Raw genomic sequence first — 23,629 nt, 5'->3', positions numbered from 1 at the left:
GACAGACAGACAGACAGACAGACAGACAGACAGACAGACAGACAGACAGACAGACAGACAGACAGACAGACAGACAGACAGACAGACAGACAGACAGACAGACAGACAGACAGACAGACAGACAGACAGACAGACAGACAGACAGACAGACAGACAGACAGACAGACAGACAGACAGACAGACAGACAGACAGACATGTTTGTTCATTGCCTCTGCAGTTAGCCAGTGGTGTTTCCTCTCCTCAAAACAACCTCCTGGGACTTGCTGCTACTCAGTGATGTCTATGCATCAGCACAGCCCTTTTAGACTGCAACCAGATACAGTATGTGCGTCTTGCCAGCGCACCAACATCTAGACCAGCTCCACCTTACAGACCTTTACTTTATGGATAGGAAGGAAGGAAGAATACATTTTGTCGGATGATGTTCTTACCAGCTGCACAATTGCCGGCGTGTGTGTGAGTGGCACATTTGGATCACCATATCCTATCGGAATTGCACCGCCATGTGGTTAAAGGTAATCTTTATTATTCCATATGGAGATTTGGTTTGCAGGCAGGATGAATACACGACACACAATACAAAACAGAGGCAATGTAAATAAAAATAAATATAAAGATATATGGGAAAAAAATGGCAAATATTTTTCTTCCTCCCTCCTGTAGGGCCTCAAACACACCCCTACACCCCCGTTGCAGAACGGTGGTATGGCTGATAGTGGAACGGCCGTCAAGCCTCCTGAACCTGAATCAGTCAGCATCCCGATGGAGGAAACCATCTGTAATGGGGGAACGCAGGAGCCTTCTCTGTTGACAAATCTGAAGAAGGTGGAGAACCACATCACAGAGGCCCAGCGTTTCTCCCATCTCCCCAAGCGTTCGGCAGTGGACCTGGAATTCACAGAGCTCTCCTACACCATCCGGGAAGGGCCGTGCTGGAGAAAGAGAGGTACAGTAACATACACCACATTGTCTGTCGGCGATCCTCAAACGAACAGGTGTATGGGGCAGGAGATCTTCCAGGACATGGCACTCTGGACTTTGGTTATGGCCTGGAACTAGGGCCCTGAGTCTTTTCCTAGTCAGTTCTTGTTGTCAGTAAAAGCTCCTTGCCCCAGTTGAGGCTTCCTGAATCGTTTAGGACCAATTTGTAGTAGGCTGCTGGATTGACTATTTGTTTCTTGGTGATAGCTGTCAGAATAGGTGCGAATTAGACATACCTCAGTGTCTAGATTTGCATTGCATGATTAAATATATGTCTGTTGACAAAAGCAATGACTGTGAGCAGATGAGCTCTCCACTTACCAGTGTGCTGTACTAGTGGGAGTGGTCCCTCTGAGGAAACTAATGAGAGGATAACTCATGCGCTAGGACTGGGACCTTAAAAGGGCAACTCCGCCACTTTTCAACCTCATTTTCAATATCTCCACAATACCACCTACATAGGTGAAAACTGCACATTTCTATGTTTTGTAGAAAAGTAGAAAAGAACAAACGTTCTACCCAAAAACAGTGATTTTCAAACACTTTGAGATATGTGGTGACATGGGAGAAACCAATTACACTCCCTCTGGCTAGAAACGTGTTGCATTTTTCCCCCTTCTGTTAATCCTACCCTGTGATGTCACAGAGAATCACTTCCTTTTAGGAACTTTCTTCTTATCTTTAAAATACATGTAGACACTGGTGTGGTGCTGGAGATGATGAATAGGAAGTTGAAAAGTGGCAGAATTTTCCTGTTCTGTCTGTGCTCTTCTGTCGAAGCAATTGCTGTAAATAATTCACCACCATTACACTAAGCTGTGGGCCCTCAGAATGCTCTGCAGGAAATGGGCTGTGTTTGAGCGGTTTATGCTTTAGGGTCAAGAAAATGATATTCCATCACAAGTGTCATGCCAAAATGAACCATTGACTATTGACTCAGGATTTCGGATTTAGGAAAGTCACGTGACATTTTCTCTATAAATCTCTCACATGGCAAGAAATCCACATCGAAAGCGGGTAACATCTTAATTCTCTCAGGTGTGCAAGATGAGCTAAAAATGAACTGTCTGCACACTCTCTCTTTACCTCTTCCTCTTTACTCTTTTTATTCTATATCTTTCTTGCACACTCTCTCTCCCTTTCTTTCTCTCTCTCCCCCCTGCCACTGGGCACACACTGGTTGAATCAACGTTATTTCCACGTTTTTTCAATTAAGTAACGTTGAACCAACATGGAATAGACATTCAATTGAAGTCTGTACCAAGTGGGCTCTCTCTCTCTTTCATTATCTCTCTCTCTCTCTCTCTCTATCTCTCTCTCCCTCTACCTTCTCACTGTTCCTCACATTCACAAGCCATGCAGTATAGTGGTAGAGAAACTATCCCCTTCAGCCAGCCCCCGTGCTAATACACACAGCTGTCTCATTCAGAGTTTGATGTCTTTGAAATCCAGGAACATCAATCACAGCTCCTATATGTTTAATTTTGGGGGACCTTATCATTACTGGGGGAAGGGACTTGTGGCTTTACATCCGTATACACAGGTCTGCGTCCCAAATGGCACCCTAATCCCTATATAGTGCACTACTTTTGACCAGAGGGCACTACTTTTGACCAGGGCTCTGGTCAAAAGTAGTGCACTATATAGGGAATAGGATGCCATTTGGGAATCAGACATAGTGATTAAGAGTACCATGGTGCCCCACACTGAGTGTGTAAGTGTCCCCTGGCCTAGCCTAGGAGTTTGACAGGTTTGCAAACAGTTGTCAGTTGCTTTGAATGGCTATGTCCCCCCTAATCCACATCTCACTCTGGGGCTGCATGTACATTGCTGGCAGACAGGGATAGATCAATATAGTAACTGTTTTATGTCCCCATCATCAAGGAAAAAGCAACAAATCAGTTGATTCTTGCCCAACAAGTCACATGAATTTGGCTGTGTGGCAGCCACGGAATTTAAGTACAGCTAATCGTTTGATAATAGATACCTGGGTCAGAGAATTACACTAATTGACTGAGTGTAGATGTTGTACTGTGTTTATGTACTGCATGCACCGCTGGACATGGTGAAGGTTTAGTGGAGCATTAAGTTCAAGGTAAATACAGATGACTGACACAGAGGTATGCCAGCTAGCACACAGACATACTAGTCATCTGTTATGAAACCCATGGATTGACCATCATCACCCAGTCACAATTAGGCCCAGGAGTTTTTCCAGGAGTTTTTCCTAACCAGATGTCCTGGCCCTAGTTGCACAACAACTAGGGCCAGACCTGAAGATCTGAATTTTCAAAGCCATGATCAAATCTCACGCTAGCTCTCCGGGACTAGTAGACCTGTAGCTCAGAGCTGGCAAAGCCCTGATCTTTGACAAAAAAAAATACTCTTCCACTCCCCTTACTAACTGGGCACCTTCCCAAAAGCCACGAGCAAACCTTTCCATTGTCAGTGTTTTGTCATTTACCCTCGGTCCAGCAGCATCACTGCCTAGATAAATGCAGTGCCGGACCAGTCTGTCTCATATAGGCTGGTTCTCTCATTCTACACAGGCTGTCTGATATCACATAATGGAATGTCAGCTGCATTGAAGGTTGTTTGAAATGTCATTGCCTTATTTAGCATTGCAGTCTGAATCAGACTTTGGAGAGAGCACTCGAGAGTAAGTGGCAGATTCCAATTCAATCAAATCCACGGAGCACATAATGCATATTTCAGTCTGGTTCACATGCACACAGACACATGCACACACACCCACCCACGCATGCATGCGTGCACGCACACACTTGCACGCACTCCATCCATCCACTGCACTCTCAGTGAGACACTGATTGATGTGGTGCAGCTAGCTGCTGATAAGCCCTTTTCTAAACAAAGACATGTGAATAAGTAGCATACTGAAACCTAGCTGAAATCCTGCCTCAAAGGTCTTCCCTAAAATAGACAGCTAAGCTGCGGTGCTGTGTGAGGATATAACGTGGAGGGTGAATAGAACAGTGTGCTTCCTGGAATTTAAAGAGGTCTTAAGCCATGGGGAGCTAACTGAGACAGGAAAAGTACCTGTTTTCCTGCATAATAGCAACATATTTTGGCATGCGTGTGTGTGTGTGTGTGTGTGTGTGTGTGTGTGTGTGTGTGTGTGTGTGTGTGTGTGTGTGTGTGTGTGTGTGTGTGTGTGTGTGTGTGTGTGTGTGTGTGTGTGTGTGTGTGTGTGTGTGTGTGTGTGTGTGTGTGTGTGTGTGTGTGTGTGTGTGTGGACTTGTTGTCCTTTCTTGTCAGGACCAGAATGTCCTGACATGATAGGAACACAAGAACATTTATGAAATATTTGGACATTTTGCATGTCCTGAAAAGTGAAAATGCTACTTTAGGTTTAAGGTTTGGGGTTAGGGTTAGGGGTTAGTTTTAGGCTTAGGGTTAGGGGTTAAGGTTAGGGTTATGTTTAGGGATTTGGGAAATAGGATTTTGAATGGGAATACATTTTTACTCACCAAAAAGTCTTGACAAGTAACGTGAACAAAGCTGTGTGTGTGCATGCATGTGCATGTGTTTCATTCATTTTGACCCTGCCCTAGTATTGTGATCACTTCACATGACATCACATGCTGTCATCACCTCACATGACAGAGATGAAGGACAAGGTGGAACTAGCTAATTGAAAATACACTATAAATATACATACACTCAAATTAGTGGATTCAGCTATTTCAGCCACACCCGTTGCTGACGGGTGTATAAAATCGAGTACACAGCCATGCAATCGCCATAGACAAACATTGGCAGTAGAATGGCCTTACCGAAGAACTCAGTGACTTTCAATGTGGCACTGTCATAGGATGCCACCTTTCCAACAAGTCAGTAAGGCAAATTTCTGCCCTGCTAGAGCTGTCCTGTCAACTGTAAGTGCTGTTATTGTGAAGTGGAAACGTCTAGGAGCAACAACAGCTGGGCCGCAAAGTGGTAGGCAACACAAGCTTACAGAACGGAACCGAAGAGTGCTGACGCAAGTACATTGTAGAGCGTAAAAATCGTCTGTCTTAGGTTGCAACACTCACTACCGAGTTCCAAAGTCTGGAAGCAATGTCAGCACAAAAACTGTTCATCGGGAGCTTTAAGAAATGGGTTTCCACGGCCGAGCAGCAGCGCACAAGCCTAAGATCTCCATGTGCAATTCCAAGCGTCGGCTGGAGTGGTGTAAAGCTCGCCGCCATTGGACTCTGGAGCAGTGGAAACCAGTTCTATGGAGTGATGAATAACGCTTCATTACCTGGCAGTCCTACGGACAAATCTAGGTTTGGTGTGTGCCAGGTAAACGCTACCTGTTTTTCATGGTTCGGGCTAGGCCCCTTAGTTCCAGTGAAGGGAGTATTAACCTGATGAGGTGATGAGGTCACTAGTTGGGCTGCTGCACAGGAGGAGAATAAATATTCCTGCCATAGTTGCCTGCTGAGATCACAACCGTTTTCGTTGCCTCCTGGGGGCTGTAGTTTGTTTTACAAGTGTTGTTTTTTTCATTAAGTAGGAGGATTTATTAGCCTCCTGGGTGGCGCAGTGGTCTAGGGCACTGCATCGCAATGCTAGCTGTGCCGCCAGAGACTCTGGGTTCGAGCCCAGGCTCTGTCACAGCCGGCCTCGACCGGGAGGTCCATTGGGACGATGCACAATTGGCCTAGCGTCGTCCGGGTTAGGGAGAGTTTGGCCAGTAGGGATATCCTTGTCTCATCGCGCACTAGCGACTCCTGTGGTGGTCCGGGCGCAGTGCACGCTAACCAGGTCGCCAGGTACACGGTATTTCCTCCAACACACATTGGTGCGGCTGGCTTCCGGGCTTGATGCGCGCTGTGTTAAGAAGCAGTGCTGCTTGGTTGGGTTGTGTATCGGAGGACGCATGACTTTCGACCTTCGTCTCTACCGAGCCCGTACGGGAGTTGTAGTGATGAGACAAGACAGTAACTACTAACAATTGGATACCATGAAAAGGGGGTAAAATTTTAAAAATATGTATTTTTTTAAAGGAGGATTTATTGACTGGATGCAACAACAACGACAAACGTTCAGCTTGAAAGCTGAATGTAGAAAGTAAATACTTTGGTCGCTGCAGGATGAGCTCAACTCAACACTCACATTTTACCCTCACATTTCATCAACAATAACTTTATCCTTTGAATTTCCCCTTATCCTTTGGGATAGCATTAGGATGCTATGTCAGCCGTGTTTAAAGACCATTATTGACCACGCATCAACTTCCAAACAATGTGCCTATAGCCCTTCATACCATTTTTCCTGGTCAATAATAAAATGCAATACTTCTCTAGGCTAGGGAATCCTTCTCTGTGTTCTGGATCAGCTTTCCAAGCTGAGAAAAACCACATCTAGGTGATTCTGATGGTGATGATGATGTGGACTGTAATCACTTGCTGTGACCAGAACGAAAAGGAAACCTCGCCCCGTGATTGGTGGTTGCTGCTCCGAGTCCTTTGAGATTTTGTCCGAGCTCTTGGAGAGATCACTAAGAGTTTGCAGTGCTGCTCTGTAATTGAGCCCCTAGTACCGTAGGACTTTTAGCTGAACCCATAGCCCAGGTCGTGCTCTTTCGCCTGGATTTGAAAGTCTGAACACATAAGAAGGTGTGTACTACATGTCTGAGAAAGTGTTTAGAGTCTCAGAAACCACATTAATACGATACAGAAATCGTGCAATATGAAGAGACACTTGCATGTCTAAATGCTTGCCAAAATTTTTTTTTGAATTTTTTTTTATTTCACCTTTATAAAACCAGGTAGGCTAGTTGAGAACAAGTTCTCATTTACAACTGCGATAAAGCAAAGCAGTGCGACACAAACAACACAGAGTTACACATGGAATAAACAAACATACAGTCAATAACACAATAGAGAAAAAAAAGTCTACATACAGTGTGTGCAAATGAAGTAAGATAAGGGAGGTAAGGCAATAAATAAGCCATAGTGGTTAAATAATAACAATTTAGCAATTAAACACTGGAGTGATAGATGGGCAGAAGAGATACTGGGGTGCAATGGAGCAAAAAAATAAATAACAGTATGGGGATGAGGTAGTTTGATGGGCTATTTACAGATGTCCTATGTACAGGTGCAGTGATCTGTGAGCTGCTCTGACAACTGGTGCTTAAAGGTAGTGAGATATGGGTCTCCAGCTTCAGTGATTTTTGCAATTCGTTCCAGTCATTGGCAGCAGAGAACTGGAAGGAGGAGGAATTGGCTTTGGTGGTGACCAGTGAAATATACCTGCCGGAGTGAGTGCTACGGGTGGGTGCTGCTATGGTGACCAGTGAGCTGAGATAAGGCGGGGCTTTACCTTGCAAAGACTTGTAGATGACCTGGAGCCAGTGGGTTTGGCGACGAGTATGAAGCGAGGGCCAGCCAACGAGAGCATACAGGTCCCAGTGGTGGGTAGTATATGGGGCTTTGGTGACAAAACAGATGGCATTGTGATAGACTGCATCCAATTTGCTGAGTAGAGTGTTGGAGGCTATTTTGTAAATTACATCGCCGAAGTCAAGAATTGGCAGGATAGTCAGTTTTACAAGGGCATGTTTGGCATCATGAGTGAAGGATGCTCTGTTGCGAAATAGGAAGCCAATTCTAGATTTCATTTTGGATCGGAGATGAACCGTTCAGAGTAGTGATGCTGGATGGGCGGGCAGGTGCGAGCAGCGATCGGTTGAATAGCATGCATTTAGTTTTACTTGCATTTAAGAGCAGTTGGAGGACAGGGAAGGAGAGTTGTATGGCATTGAAGCTCGTCTGGAGGTTAGTTAACACAGTGTCCACAGAAGGGCCAGAAGTGCACAGAATGGTGTCGTCTGCGTGGAGGTGGATCAGAGATTCACCAGCAGCAAGAGCGACATCATGTATGTATGTATGTATGTATGTATGTATGTATGTATGTATGTATGTATGTATGTATGTATGTATGTATGTATGTATGTATGTATGTATGTATGTATGTATGTATGTATGTATGTATGTATGTATGTATGTATGTATGTATGTATGTATGTATGTATGTATGTATGTATGTATGTATGTATGTATGTATGTATGTATGTATGTATGTATGTATGTATGTCCTAGACGTTCAATTCTCATGGCTTTTAGCCATACCCTTATCCTACTCCTCCTCTGTTCCTCTGGCGATGTAGAGGTGAATCCAGGCCCTGCAGTGCCTAGCTTTTATTCACTGCTATAGCACACTCTGCCAACCCGAATGTCTTAGCCTTGTCTGAATCCTGGCTTAGGAAGACCACCAATAACTCTGAAATCTCAATCCCTAACTCCAACATTTTCAGACAAGATAGAACGGCCAAAGGGGGTGGTGTTAGCCTGCAGAGTTCTGTCCTACTATCCAGGTCTGTACCCAAACAATTTGAACTTCTACTTTTAAAAATCCACCTCTCTAAAAACAAGTCTCTCACCGTTGCCGCCTGCTATAAACCACCCTAAAACGGCTCTCTAAGGTCAGGGCGTGACATTCCTCACCATCTTAAATAAGCATGCCCCATTCAAGAAATGCAGAACCAGGAACAGATATATCCCTTGGTTCTCTCCAGACCTGACTGCCCTTAACCAACACAAAAACATCCTGTGGCATTCTGCATTAGCATTGAACAGCCCCCGTGAAATGCAATTTTTTTAGGGAAGATAGAAACCAATATACACAGGCAGTTAGAAAAGCCAAGGCTAGCTTTTTCAAGCAGAAATTTGCTTCCTGCAACACAAACTCAAAAAGTTTTTGGACATTGTAAAGTCCATGGAGAATAAGAGCACCTCCTCTCAGCTGCCCACTGCACTGAGGATAGGAAACTCTGTCACCACAGATAAATCCACTATAATTGAGAATTTCAATAAGCGTTTTCCTACGACTGGCCATGCTTTCCACCTGGCCACACCTACACCGGCAAACAGCACTGCACCCCCCACAGCAACTCGCCCAAGCCTTCCCCATTTCTCCTTCTCCCAAATCCAGTCAGCTGATGTTCTGAAAGTGCTGCAAAATCTGGACCGCCACAAATCACCTGGGCTAGACAATCTGGACCCTTTCTTGTTGCAACCCCTATTACTAGCCTGTTCAAGCTGAAGAACACCATCCCAACCGTGAAGCACGGGGGTGGCAGCATCATGTTTTGGGTATACTTTGCTGCAGGAGGAACTGTGGCACTTTACAAAACAGATGTCATCATGAGGGAGGAAAATTATGTGGATATATTGAGGCAACATCTCAAGACATCAGTCAGGAAGTTAAAGCTTGGTCACAAATGAATGGCCTTCCCAAAGTGGAGTGGCCTTCCCAAAGCCCTGACCTCACTCCTATAGAAAATTTGTGGGCAGAACTGAAAAGGCGTGTGCGAGCAAGGAGGCCTACAAACCTGACTCAGTTACACCAGCTCTGCCAGTAGGAATGGGCCAAAATTCACCCAACTTATTGTGGGAAGCTTGTGGACGGCTACCCAAAAATATTGAGCTAAGTTAAACAATTTAAAGGCAATGCTACCAAATACTAATTGAGTGTATGTAAACTTCTGACCCACTGGGAATGTGATGAAATAAATAAAATATTAAATAAATAATTATCTTTACTATTATTCTGACATTTCACATTATTAAAATAAAGTGGTGATCCTAACTGACCTAAGACAGGGAATTGTTATGAGGATTAAATGTCAGGAATTGTGAAAAACTGAGTTCAAATGTATTTGGCTAAGATGTAAACTTCCGACTTCAACTGTAGGTCCTCAGATCCTCAAAAGGTTCTACAGCTGCACCATCAAGAGCATCCTGATGGGTTGCATCACTGCCTGGTATGGCAACTGCTCGGCCTCCGACCGCAAGGCACGACAGAGAGTACTGCGAATGGCCCAGTACATCACTGGGGCCAAGCTTTCTGCCATCCAGGACCTCTATACCAGGCGGTGTCAGAGGAAGGTCATAAAAATTGTCAAAGACTCCAGCCACCCTATTCATAGACTGTTCTCTCTCCTACCGCACGGCAAGCGGTTCTGGAGCGCCAAGTCTAGGTCCAAGAGGCTTCTAAACATCTTCTATCCCCAAGCCATAAGACTCCTGATATTCTAATCAAATGACTACCTAGACTATTTGCATTACCCTCTCCCCCTATTTTACACCGCTGCTATACTCTGTTGTTATCATCTATGCATAGTCACTTTAATAACTCTACCTACATATTACCTCAACTAACCGGTGCCCCTGCACATTGACTATGTACCGGTACGCCCCTGTATATAGTCTCACTATTGTTATTTCACTACTGCTCTTTAATTACTGTTACTTTACATGTTATTCTTATCCATATTTTTTTTAGCTGCATTGTTGGTTAGGGGATCGTAAGCAAGCATTTCCCTGTAAGTTTTACTTACACCTGTTGTATTCGGCGCATGTGACTAATACAATTTGATTTGATCAGCTTGTCAGTGCATTAACTCATACCAGTTGTGACATATATACAGTGGCGGAAAAAGTACCCAATTGTCATACATGAGTAAAAGTAAAGATACATTTAATAGAAAATAACTCAAGTAAAAGTGAGTCACCCAGTAAAATACTACTTGAGTAAAATTCTAAAAGTATTTGGTTTGAAATATACTTAAGTATCAAAAGTAAATGTAATTGCTAAAATATTCTTAAGTATCAAAAGTAAAAAATAAAATGATAAATCGTTTCAAATTCTTAATATTAAGCAAATATTTTTTATTTACATATAGCCAGGGGCACACTCCAACACTCAGATATAATTTACAAATTAAGCATTTGTGTTTTGTGAGTCCGTGAGTCTACCAGATCAGAGGCAGTAGGAATGGCCAGGGATGTTCTCTTGATTAGTGTGTGAATTTGACCATTTTCATGTCCTGCTAAGCATTCAAAATGTGATGAGTTACTTTTGGGTGTTAGGGAAAATGTATGGAGTAAAAAGTACATAACTTTCTTTAGGAATGTAATAAAGTAAAAGTTGTCAAAAATAAAAATAGTAAAGTACAGATACCACAAAAAACTACTTAAGTAGTACTTTAAAGTATTTTTACTTAAGTACTTTACACCACTGCATAGATGGACCTATTCCTTACACAATACAATCTCACTGATCTCTCTGAGGGATTTTCTAAGTGTCTGGTCTTTTTCCAGGTTTTAAAGCCTTACTTAAGTGCCTGTCGGGAGGTTCTGCAGCCGAGAGCTGATCGGAATCATGGGGCCCTCTGGGGCCGGCAAGTCCACTCTGATGAACATCCTGGCTGGCTACAGGTGAGAGGGCTGTTATCATTCTTTTGCATAGTTTTTTTTGTTTTAAAGGAGAATGGAACACCAGTCTACCATACATATATTTTTTATGTTTTATTCAGATACATCAGAACATGAGAGGGAGATTGGTGTAACAGGGTAAAGGGTTGAGGCAGGAATTGAATCCTGTTCTCTAGGGGTCCTACATGTGCATATGAGCGGGTAACGTTACCGCTCAGCAGCGGCTCTGCACTGCTTTTGCATAGCTTACACTTACCTGCAAGCACTTATTTTTGCTTATTCAAGTATTCATCCCCATGTTCAACGAACACCTCTTGTCTGACATCAATTTCCCCAAAAGTCCTCCCGCTCTGTTTCATTCCACTGTGATTGGAATGTTAACCCATTGTCTTTGTTTACAAACGTCTGCCTGCACACATAACATTATTATTGTAAAAACTGGAAGCATCTAAAGTAACTGTGAGGAAGGTCTAGTACCTAGTATTAGGTTTTCACAGTACCCAAAACCATTTCGGGGGTGTTTTAAACAATTGTGGGATGTGTTTGACCATGGGAAAAGAGCTGCAGATAATGTGGGTTTGATGGAAATAAACCCATGTGTGTTTATTATCAATCATCATGTCACTGCACCAGGAGTAGTCAAATTAATACATTTGTATTCGTCCATTTTCCACTCCTGTGTCTCCTCCTTAGGGAAACAGGCATGAAAGGGAAGATCTTGGTGAATGGGAAACCCAGAGATCTCCGCACGTTTCGTAAGATGTCCTGTTATATCATGCAGGATGACATGCTGCTGCTGCACCTCACTGTCCGGGAAGCCATGATGGTGAGAGCACAGGGTCGTGTTCATTAGGGCACACAGTTGAAAAATTTTAAACGTTTTGCATTAATTATTTTGGACAAATCTCCCTGTTTCAGTCCGTTTTCTTCCTTTTGGTGCCTAATGACCATGACCCAGACACATGTTCTTATTGGGAGAATAGGTTGTATGTTTGTGGTTTGTTATTATGCAGCAATGATGGACTAATGTGAGGTGTAGAAGAAAGTGATGACTGTTGCCATCCACTTGATGTACTGCAGGGTGAATAGTGGAAATCGTACATTTTCGGTGGATATCGTACATTTTCGGTGGATATTGTACATTTTCATGGCTAAAACTTAGCTAAATTACTGTATTCTATGGATTTGATGTTTCAGGTTTCGGCCAACTTGAAGCTCAGTGAAACTATGGAAGTGAAAAAGGAACTGGTGAGTTGGACAGAAATGAACAACTTGCAGATGTGTGAAATTATACATACGACTGTGATTTGTGTTTACCTCCTAATGGCAGACAATGTGTGTGGGTGCGTGTGCTTGCGTGTGTGTGGCTTGCGTGTGTGTGTGTAGGTGAATGAGATCCTGACTGCTCTAGGGCTCCAGGAGTGTGCTCACACTCGCACCAGCTCCCTATCTGGGGGCAGTGTAAACGGCTGGCAATCGCCCTTGAGCTAGTCAACAATCCCCCAGTCATGTTCTTTGATGAGCCAACCAGGTAAGAGGCTCACTATGTCACCATGTCCACCTGATCCATCAATTATGGGACAAGATAAGCCCTTGTACATTCTTGTTGTTGGTGTAGTATGGCAGTGTTACTTGATCTAAGGCCTGGAGGAAAAACTCCTGGTTCTACTTGTAACGTATGCGCTTGGAGTCAGGAAGCAGGTGCAGAAGGTACGTCTAATGATAAGAGAAAGGAGATAAACAAAACAGGAGAAGGGTACTGAACGTGAACGAAACCAGCACTGCCTAATGACTGAGGCTACTGAGGGCTAAATAAAGGGAGAATAATCAAGACGATGAATAGGTCCAGATGTGCGTAATGATGGCGCCAGGCCCGCTGGTTAGTAGAGCAATGGAGAGGGGCAGCGGGAGTAGTTATGACACTACTGATGTAACATGACCTCCACCTCCACCACGGATTAAATCTCCCCTCCCCCTTAGAATATGTGAAATGTAGCCATGCACTGAAAGTGCCTTTCTATCTGCCCCCTCAGGGATGAATAAAGTTTTCTGGAATTGAATTGAATTGAATTATTTAGCCATCAGTAGCCTGAGTTTTGGGGCCGGAGTAAATTGGACATATAACCCCGTAGTGTTATACTGTACATTCCATATTCATTTGAAATAGAGGTTGTTTGTCAACTACCGAAATCCTGCTGGTCCTGCTTCCCTAACTCTCTCCCTGTCTATGTCTGTTGTTTCCAGTGGACTGGACAGTGCCTCCTGTTACCAAGTGGTTTCTCTTATGAAATCTCTAGCCCTGGGGGGACGCACCATCATCTGCACCATCCACCAGCCCAGCGCCAAACTCTTTGAGATGTTTGATAAGGTACAAACAGGCCTCTCTCTGTCCACTTCCATCAAATGATTAGACAACACATGAACACTGAGAGACCATACAGAGCTGTGGCAGTTGTCCCCTGGTTGTAGGGAGGAGTTTTTCCTAACCCTGTAACCTGACCAGACCACAACATTTCCAGGCCCCCCTAGTTGTATAAAAGCCCTGCATTTTTTTCTGGTAGGGTCACGTGTCACAACTTCCGCCGAAGTCGGTTCCTCTCCTTGTTCGGGCGGCGCTCGGCAGTCGGCGTCGCCGGTCTTCTAGCCATCATCGATCCACTTCATTTTCCTTTTGTTTTGTCTTGTCTTCCCACACACCTGGTCTCAATTCCCTCATTACATGTTGTGTATTTAACCCTCTGTTCCCCCCCATGTCTTTGTGCGGAATTGTTTATTGCAAGTGCATATGCACGGTTTCTCTGGTGCGCGATGGGTTTTGTACCCATTTGTTTGTTCTGGTTTCCGGTGGTTTTATGAATAAAACTGCTCCGTTGATTACCCAGTTTTGCTCTTCTGCGCCTGACTTCCCTGCTGCCAGTTTTGCACTCCCTTACATCACGTGATCAGGAAAAACCCAGGTCCCCACCCACGCACCAGCTGTGTCTTTCTCTCCACCTGATGTGTTGTCTCGTCCGTCCACAGCTGTACATCCTGAGTCAGGGCCAGTGCATATACAAAGGCACCGTCCCATACCTCATCCCCTATCTGAAGAACCTGGGGCTCCACTGCCCCACCTACCACAACCCGGCAGATTTCAGTGAGTTCAATGGGACCTCAGAACAGAGCACACACACTTAATATCCGTTAAATATCTTTCTCTTTTGCTCCACATTGCAGACCTCTGCCGGGTTGCGTTAAATACCCTCTTCATAATGCCTTAAAAATACAATTCTATTGCCCTACTAGCTATGCATAATGTGTTTTAGTAACAGGGTATTCATAGAAAGTGTTAACAAGATTTTCTCTGTCCCAGTCATCGAAGTGGCATCGGGGGAGTATGGAGACTGGAATCCTGTTCTGTTTGAGGCGGCCCAGGGTGGAATGTGTGCCATAGAGGAGAAGGAGAAGTCATGTGACAAAAATGACACATCCACTGTTTGTCCAACAACGTGCCTCAAGGTGAGTACTAATGCCACATACAACTGAGAATCGCTAAGGAATAAAGCCCCGTTCACTGACGCGCACGCGCACGCCCACTCGCGCGCACACTGTTTTGTCTTGACATGCCCCCTGTCTGCCTCTTTTCACAGGACTCAGGAGCCATTGAGAGCCATTCATTTGCCACAAGCACTTGGACACAGTTTTGCATTCTCTTCAATAGAACGTTGATGACAATATGTCGAGACCAGGTATGTGAGTAGAGTTACAAATTGGTTCCTCTGGTAGCTGGGTCGCTAACAGGTAGCAATAGCACGCATGTATACATCAACTTTTTTTGGGATAGTCTTAAGCCAAGCCATGGATTAGTGGACAAGTCACTTTTTAAGTCAGATCCTCCATTGAGCATGCTTATAAACCCGCCCCATACATACATCAGTGACATGAGGATGAGTGAATTGTACAAGAGAGGGGGGCATGCATGCCGTGAGTCATTGTGAGCGTTTCTGTTTCAGGTGTTGACACACCTCAGGCTGGTGTCACACATCTCTATAGGAGTACTGATCGGCTTGCTCTACTTGAACATTGGCAACGACGCCAGCAAGGTCTTCAACAACACCGGCTTCCTCTTCTTCTCCATGCTCTTCCTCATGTTCGGAGCTCTGATGCCCACCGTGCTCACATGTGAGTTGACCGAATTGTGAGGGGGACTTGTTCGTTCACCAGGAGGAACTTTGCAGTCAATGGTTTCGTCCTCAAATGGCACCCTATTCCCTTGTCAAAAGTAGTGCACTAAATAGAGAATAGAATATAATAAAGCCATTTGAGATGTAACCAAAGTGTTCTGTCTCTGTAAGTCTTTTCACAATGCGTGTTCTTAGCCTAGGCCCGAGGGATATCATTAACCCTGGGTTTAAACAAGCTAGCTTACTCTGAAGGGTCACATAAGCATTTGTTAACTCTGCTAGGCTAACTAAAACCAATGTCAATTCACCTTGATTTATTTAGTCAGCGTAGTCCATTGGATAGTCCATTCAGCAACGAACGTCATTGTTCCCCAGGGACCCCCTAGGATCCATGACATCGGTAAGTATGTTAAAGAAGGCAGGCTGTTTTAATTCTTGTTTGCCATTTCGTAATGTCTGACCTGCAGTTCCTCTGGAGATGTCGATTTTTCTGAGGGAACATCTAAACTACTGGTACAGCCTGAAGGCTTACTATCTGGCTAAGACTATGGCTGACATTCCATTCCAGGTGAGTTGGTCATCCAAACAAAGCAGGCACACAGCAAAGTGTGTGTGTGTGTGTGTAAGTGGGAAAGAGAAAGTGTGTGTGTTTGTGTCTCAGAGAACCCCAACAGCATAATACAACATAGATACAGCAGTGCCACCCAGTGTTAATGTACAGTACGGCCCGCTCTTCCCCAGGTCCTCTGCCCCGTCATGTACTGCAGTATAGTGTACTGGATGACAGATCAGCCTCCGGAGGCCACCCGCTTCCTGCTCTTCCTGGCCCTGTCCATCTGCACAGCCCTGGTAGCCCAGTCACTAGGGCTCCTGGTTGGTGCTGCCTCCACCAACCTCCAGGTACCTGCTGGAACTAACTAAATGCTAACTAATGCTAATGTTTCACCATCTGGCTAATTTTCTTAACACTTTGCACTGGCACATGTAGCCTTCATGGGTATGTGTCTCCTAGTCTGTACTAACCTAGCGCAACCTTTGCATGAACAACCAGATCTACTTTTGTCCAGGAGCACCATTTAAATGTCTTGTCACTTGCAACGTGTGCAGACCATTAGCCCCTCTACCTGTCTGTCTTTCCACAGGTGGCCACTTTTGTCGGCCCCGTCACTGCCATTCCTGTTCTTCTCTTCTCGGGCTTCTTTGTCAACTTTGACACCATTCCCAAGTACCTGCAATGGAGCTCCTATGTGTCCTATGTCAGGTATGTCCCACTCGTGTGTGTAGGTGGGTCTAGTGGTAACGCTGCTGACCTTGAACTACACATGACATGACCACTAGCGGTGGAGGTTTGACCCCCAGAGTCCAACGCTTTACGTCTTCTACAGTGGGAAGGAAAAGTATGTGAACCCTTTTGGAATTACCTGGATTTCTGCATAAATTGGTCATCAAATTTGATCTGATCATCATCTAAGTCACATCAATAGACAAACACAGTTTCTTTAAACTAATGACACGCAAAGAATTCGAATTTTTCGTGTCTTTATTGAACACACCGTGTAAAAATCCACAGTGCAGGTTGGGAAAAGTATGTGAACCCTTGGATTTAATAACAGGTTGATCCTCCTTTGTCAGCAACAACCTTAAACAAACGTTTTCTATAGTTGCAGATCAGACCTGCACAACGGTCAGGAGGAATTTTGGACTATTCCTCTTTACAAAACTGTTTCAGTTCCACAATATTCTTGGGATGTCTGGTGTGAACCGCTCTCTTGAGGTCGTGCCACAGCATCTCAATCGGGTTGAGGTCAGGATTCTGACTGGGCCACTTCAGAAGGAGTATTTTCTTCTGTTCGAGCCATTCTGTTGTTGATTTACTTCTGTCTAATGGGTTGGTGTCCTGTTGCATTATCTACTTTCTGTTTAGCTTTAATTGGCAGACAGATAGCCTTACATTCTCTTGCCTTACATTCTCTATCTTGATAAACTTGGGAATTAATTTTTCCGTCAATGATAGCAAGCTGAGGCAGCAAAGCAGTCCCAATCTATGATGCTCCCTCCACCATAGTTTACAGTTGGGTTGAGGTTTAGATGTTGGTGTGTTGTGCCTTTTTTTCTCCACACATAGTGTTGTGTTTTCCTTCCAAACAACACAACTTTAGTTTCATCTGTCGACAGAATATTTTGAGCGCTGTGGAACATCCAGGTGCTCTTTTGCGAACTTCAGACGTGCAGAAATGTTTTTTTTTTGGACAGCAGTGGCTTCTTCCATGGTGTCCTCCCATGAATACCATTCTTGTTTAGTGTTTTACATATTGTAGACTCATCAACAGAGATGTTAGCATCTTCTAGAGATTTCTGTAAGTGTTTAGCTGACACTCTACGATTCATCTTAACCTTTGAGAATTCTGCGCTGTGCTCTTGCAGTCATCTTTGCAGGACAGCCACTCCTAGGGAGAGTAGCAACAGTGCTGAACTTTCTCCATTTATAGACAATTTGTCTTACTGTGAACTGATGAACATCAAGGCCTTTAGAGATACTTTTATAAGCCTTTCCAGCTTTATATACTGTAAGTCAAAACATCTTAATCTTAGGTCTTCTGAGATCTATTTTGTTCAAGGCATGGTTCACATCAGGCAATGCCTCTTGTGAATAGCAAACTCAAATTGTGTGAGTGTTTTTTTTATAGGGCAAGGCAGCTCTAACCAACATCTCCAATCTCATCTCATTGATTGGACTCCTGGTTAGCTGACTTATTAGCCTTGGGGTTCACATGCTTTCCCAACCTAAACTGTGAATGTTTAAATGATGTATTCAATATAGAAAATAAAAATACAATCATTTGTGTGTTATTAGTTTAATCACACTATGTTTGTCTATTGTTGTGATTTTAGATGAAGATCAGATAAAATGTTATGTCAAATGTATGCAGATACCCATGTAATTCCTCAGGGTTCACATACTTTTTCTTGCCACTGTACCTATACGTGTCTCCACTACTCACTTCATGCCTGCTTATCTCAATAAAATATGAAAAGAGAGAGGGGGTAATATGTCGCAATGCACAGGAACACTGTGGTTGGTTCCATCTTTGCATTGAATTGACCTGTAAATAATAACAACACAGGTCCCTGTCATCTGGTTGAATCTAGATTTTTGACCAATCAGTCTGTGTTGCCTCCCAGGTACGGCTTTGAGGGTGTGATCCTGTCCATATACGGGATGAACCGCACCTATCTGTATTGTCCGGGAAAAGTGTGTAAATTCCAGAAGCCTGAGGAGGTCCTCCAACTGTTGGACGTGGAGGACGCCAAGCTCTACATGGACTTCATCGTTCTGGGGATCTTCTTCGTGATTCTCCGATTCGCCACCTACCTAGTGCTGCGCTACAAGGTCAAGTCAGAGCGATAGGTCTCACCCTCAAGGCCCCCACACCCTGTTCTGTGCAAAGCTATTGTACTGTACCACGTGGGCCCAACATCCTGTTTTATATATCAATACCATTAATCGCTGCTTGGAAAAACTGGAATGTATCACTTTTCTCTGTTGAAGTCATGATGGGACCAGAGAAGAGACATCTAACAAACATAAATGTTTTACCTCAGCAAGTAGGACTCCAAACATCTACAAGCATCTCTATGTACAGTAGGGTAGTACTGATGAGGGCACACAGACTATTCAAAGGACTGACCTGCAGGAACAACCAAAAACAGAGAATGTTTACATATCATATAGCCAGAGGACATTCTACTGTTGCACTGGAGTGTGTCTGGTTTTAAAGACAGAATGAATCAGTATTGTAATCAAGTGTTGATTAAATTTCCTCAACTGAACGGAACTATTCACTTTTCTTCCTACTATCTTTCACTCTCATCTACGGTTTAGTTACAGTTTTGAGAACTAGAAAATAAATATTACTTATTTTACCTGATAACAATGTATGAAAAACAAATCTGTACATTATTAGGCTATTCACTTGTTTTTATACTGTCTGTAAAATGTACCTTTCTCTAAAATGGATGATTCTCCTAATTATATATTTTTTGGTTTCTCTAATCAACTCTAATCAATTAACTGTTCACATCCTACATGATGTACTGTATGTATGCAACATTGTTGAGTTTAGTTTGGGTAATATTATCCTCAAACATAGTCCTAAACCTGTCTCCACTGCCACAGTAATGTATATATTTATAGCATAACCAGAGATGCATTTACATTTACATTTAAGTCATTTAGCAGACGCTCTTATCCAGAGCGACTTACATTCAAACTTTACTTCTACCTAACAATGGATGACTTTAAAGGCCCCGTGCAGTCAAAACCGTTACTTCCTGTGTTTTATATATAATTCCACACTATGAGGTTGGAATAATACTGTGAAATTGTGAAAATGATGATAGTCTTCTTAGTGTAAGAGCTGTTTGGGGGGAAAAAATACCTGAAATTTCAGCCAGTTTTGGTGGGATGGAGTTTTGGCCTGCCTGGTGAATTTCACCAGGCGGTAAATTAGTTAATGGACCAATAAGAAAGAGAGTTCCAAACCTTCCTGCCAATAACAGCTAGTTTCCTGTTTTCCCCTCCCCACTCAGATCACTCCAAGACATTTCCTAGCAAAATTCTTACTTGAGAAATTGCTCTTTGGTCAAAATAATCCCAGTAAAAGGTACTTAATTGTTACCCAGAAATGATTTGATATTGAGATAAAAATGACAGTATTTGACCTTTAATAATATAATGCCTGTTTTATATAAACCTTAATTACAGTCTAGTCATCCATGGCTAACTGCCACCTTGCGCACAAGCATTCACTGTCTCAGTTCGTAGGACTTGATATTCTTATGAGTGTGTGTGAGTTGCATATTTGACCGTTGTTGGAATTGGGATACCCGGCTTTCAGGAAAACAAGCCAAGAGAATGAGTTACAGTAGGCTATGTTGCAAAATTTTTGCACAATAAACTGTGACATTCCTCAAATATTTTAATTATCTCACATATTTTGACCTCTTACTCCCCACCAGCCGTCCCTATGTTGAAAACCTATGCTATATGACAAACTTGATAATTTCTCTCAATTCCACTGTACACCATCGCAAATGGCTGGTATTTCAATAAAGACTTTAGATTTTACTCACTTATAATGATTGTGTTGCAATGTGTTTGTCATGGATCATGGGGAATATATAGCCAAGATCTCAACTCCAAGAATTTCAGCTCCGACTCTTTCAAGTCGCTAGCAGTCGATACATCAAAAATGTAAATTCTTAAACCCTCACCGTGTGCCTATGTTTCTTTTCTGTTGTTGAATGCCTTTCTTTGTTTGTGAAGACCCGTGCTTTCTAATGAAACGTTAGTCAAAATACAATCATTGATAGTTTCCTTGATGAGATTCAATTGGCACATGAGCATTCGCACTGAGCTGCCATCTTAGAGCAACAGCAAATGAGGCACTCTCTGCGGAGACGGAAGAAAGCAGATGTTTCCGGTTTTCAACCTAACTTCCGTTTCCCCTGAAAAACATATGTTGGGACTCTGCTCAGGTGGCTTTAATTTTTTTAAATGTTATTTTATTTTTGCATTTTCCAGTTAAGAACATTCAAAATAAAAATGAGAAGAAATTAGACAACAATATAACAAAGTGAAAATAACCTTACAACACAAGAGACAACAATGTAAATGCAATAAAAAAAAACAACAGTATATAGTATATAAAAAAACTACAATAATAAAAAATGAATGAGACATTGGATCACATGCTCACCTGCCTGCCTTAGGCTACATATTATACATTAAGTGTGAAACATTACGTGAGGATTATATAGAGATGCAATCAATGTGATGTGAGGGAGATTCTCCATATAATCAATAAAAGGTTGCCAAATTCTGTAAAATGTCTTAAACTTACTCCTCAAGCAGTAAGTGATTTTCTCCAAATGGATACAACTATTAACTTCCGACAGCCACACTGCAACTGGCAGGGAGGAATCCGATTTCCATTTCAAGGCAATACATTTCTTAGCAATCGCTTGCAATATTTCTGTTAGCTTTATAGTATGGCTTTGCCCAAGATTGGAATTAGTAAAGTTACCCAGTAGACAGACCTACGGGTTTAAAGGGAATGCAGCCCCATGAACTGAGCATATGGTATCGCTTACCCCCTGCCAGAAACTTTGTCGTTTTGAACACTGCCAAGTGGAATGTTCCTTCATCTGAGCCACATCTAAAACATAGGGAGGAGATATCAGGGTTGAACTTGTGCAATCTAGATGGGGTGATATAATGCTGATGGAAGAAATTAAACTGGATCATAGTCCCTCATCAATATTAATACCCAGGTCTTTTCCCCATCTAATTCAGGGTTTATCTAGCTCAGGCAGTGGTAGTCCTGACATAAGAGCATCGTAAACACAGGAAATGGTCTTGAACAGTGGTTGGTCTGCATGGAGTTGTTCAATAGGTGGCATCTTAGGTAGGTTCCTTTGTCCCTTGAGATTCATTCTAATAAAACTTTGTAGTTGTTTGACAAATGGTACTTCTGTTTCAGCTGTTGAAGGACATGAGAATCCCTTCCTCATAACAATGTTCCAGAAGAGTGATACACTTATCAAACCATGTTCTAAAGTGACTATTTTGGAAAAACATAGGAATCAATCTATTGTTCCATAGAGGGGTTTTAGAAATCCCTCTTGTCTGAACAGCTCGTGCAGTCTGCACCATGCCAGGTCAGAATGTATAATTAAAGGGCTGTCTGTAGTAGTTTTATAAAGATTTCGGGTCCCATTTGTAAAACAATTCTACCCCAACCATGTTCAACCATAAGGGAGAAGGACCATTATCAAACCTCTGAGCCAGAAATCTAGACTGTGCAGCCCAGTAATACATTCTGAAATTGGGGAGGTTTAAGCCCCCTTTATTTTTTAAATTTGATTTCACCTTTATTTAACCAGGTATTCTAGCTGAGAACAAGTTCTCATTTACAACTGCGACCTGGCCAAGATAAGGCAAAGCAGTTCAACACATGCAACAACACAGAGTTACACATGGAATAAACAAACATACAGTCAATAATACAGTATAAAAAGTCAATAAATAGGCCATGGTGGTGAAGTAATTACAATATAGCAATTAAACACTGGAATGGTAGATGTGCAGAAGATGAACGTGCAAGTAGAGATACTGGGATGCAAAGGAACAAGATAAATAAATAAATACAGTATGGGGATGAGGTAGTTTGATGGGCTATTTACAGAGGGGCTATGTACAGGTGCAGTGATCTGTGAGCTGCTCTGACAGCTTGTGCTTAAAGCTAGTGAGGGAGATATGAGTCTCCAGCTTTAGTGATTTTTACAGTTTGTTCCAGTCATTGGCAGCAAAGAACTGGAAGGAAAGGCGGTCAAAGGAAGAATTGGCTTTGGGGGTGACCAGTGAGATATACCTGCTGGAGCGCGTGCTATGGGTGGATGCTGCTATGGTGACCAGTGAGCTGAGATAAGGCGGGGCTTTACCTAGCAAAGACTTGTAGATGATCTGGAGCCAGTGGGTTTGGTGGCGAGTATGAAGCGAGGGCCAGCCAATGAGAGCGTACAGGTCCCAGTGGTGGGTAGTATATGGGGTTTTGGTGACAAAACGGATGACACTGTGTTAGACTGCATCCAATTTCTTGAGTAGAGTGTTGGAGGCTATTTTGTAAATTACATCGCCGAAGTCGAGGATCGGTAGGATGGTCAGTTTTACGAGGGTATGTTTGGCAGCATGAGTGAAGGATGCTTTATTGCGAAATAGGAAGCCAATTTTATATCCTTAATGTGAGTCTGGAAGGAGAGTTTACAGTCTAACCAGACACCTAGGTATTTGTAGTTGTCCACATATTCTAAGTCAGAACCGTCCAGAGTAGTGATGCTGGATGGGCGGGCAGGTGCAGGCAGCGATGAGTTGAATAGCATGCATTTAGTTTTACTTGCATTTAAGAGTAATTGGAGGCCACCGAAGGAGAGTTGTATGGCATTGAAGCTTGCCTGTAGGGTTGTTAACACTCTGCCGACTCAACAGTGGTGATTGACAGAGTCAAAAGCCTTGTCCAGGTCAATGAATACAGCTGAACAGTAATGTCTCTTATCGATGGAGGTTATGATATCTTTTAGGACCTTGAGCGTGGCTGAGGTGCACCCATGACCAGCTCTGAAACCAGATTGCATAG

The 23,629-nt window shown here is 43.1% G+C and overlaps 1 protein-coding gene across 1 annotated transcript; it reads left to right on the top strand.

The window, feature by feature from the left end:
• Positions 1-331: 331 nt before the first annotated feature.
• On the top strand, positions 332-19,597 carry LOC124018151 (ATP-binding cassette subfamily G member 4-like). Its single transcript, XM_046333419.1, is given in 17 exon segments — positions 332-516; positions 665-947; positions 11,158-11,187; positions 11,190-11,274; positions 11,965-12,097; positions 12,469-12,519; positions 12,658-12,727; positions 12,730-12,802; positions 13,516-13,639; positions 14,293-14,407; positions 14,624-14,769; positions 14,901-14,999; positions 15,264-15,432; positions 15,902-16,002; positions 16,176-16,334; positions 16,577-16,695; positions 18,618-19,597. Coding segments are annotated over 17 exon segments (1,995 nt in total). The 5' UTR covers positions 332-504; the 3' UTR covers positions 18,844-19,597.
• Positions 19,598-23,629: the final 4,032 nt, after the last annotated feature.

Source organism: Oncorhynchus gorbuscha, unplaced genomic scaffold, assembly GCF_021184085.1.
Source record: "Oncorhynchus gorbuscha isolate QuinsamMale2020 ecotype Even-year unplaced genomic scaffold, OgorEven_v1.0 Un_scaffold_4:::fragment_6:::debris, whole genome shotgun sequence".
Lineage (NCBI taxonomy): Eukaryota > Metazoa > Chordata > Actinopteri > Salmoniformes > Salmonidae > Oncorhynchus > Oncorhynchus gorbuscha.
Note: the sequence above shows the minus strand (reverse complement) of the source record. Positions and strands in the feature narration are given on the sequence as shown.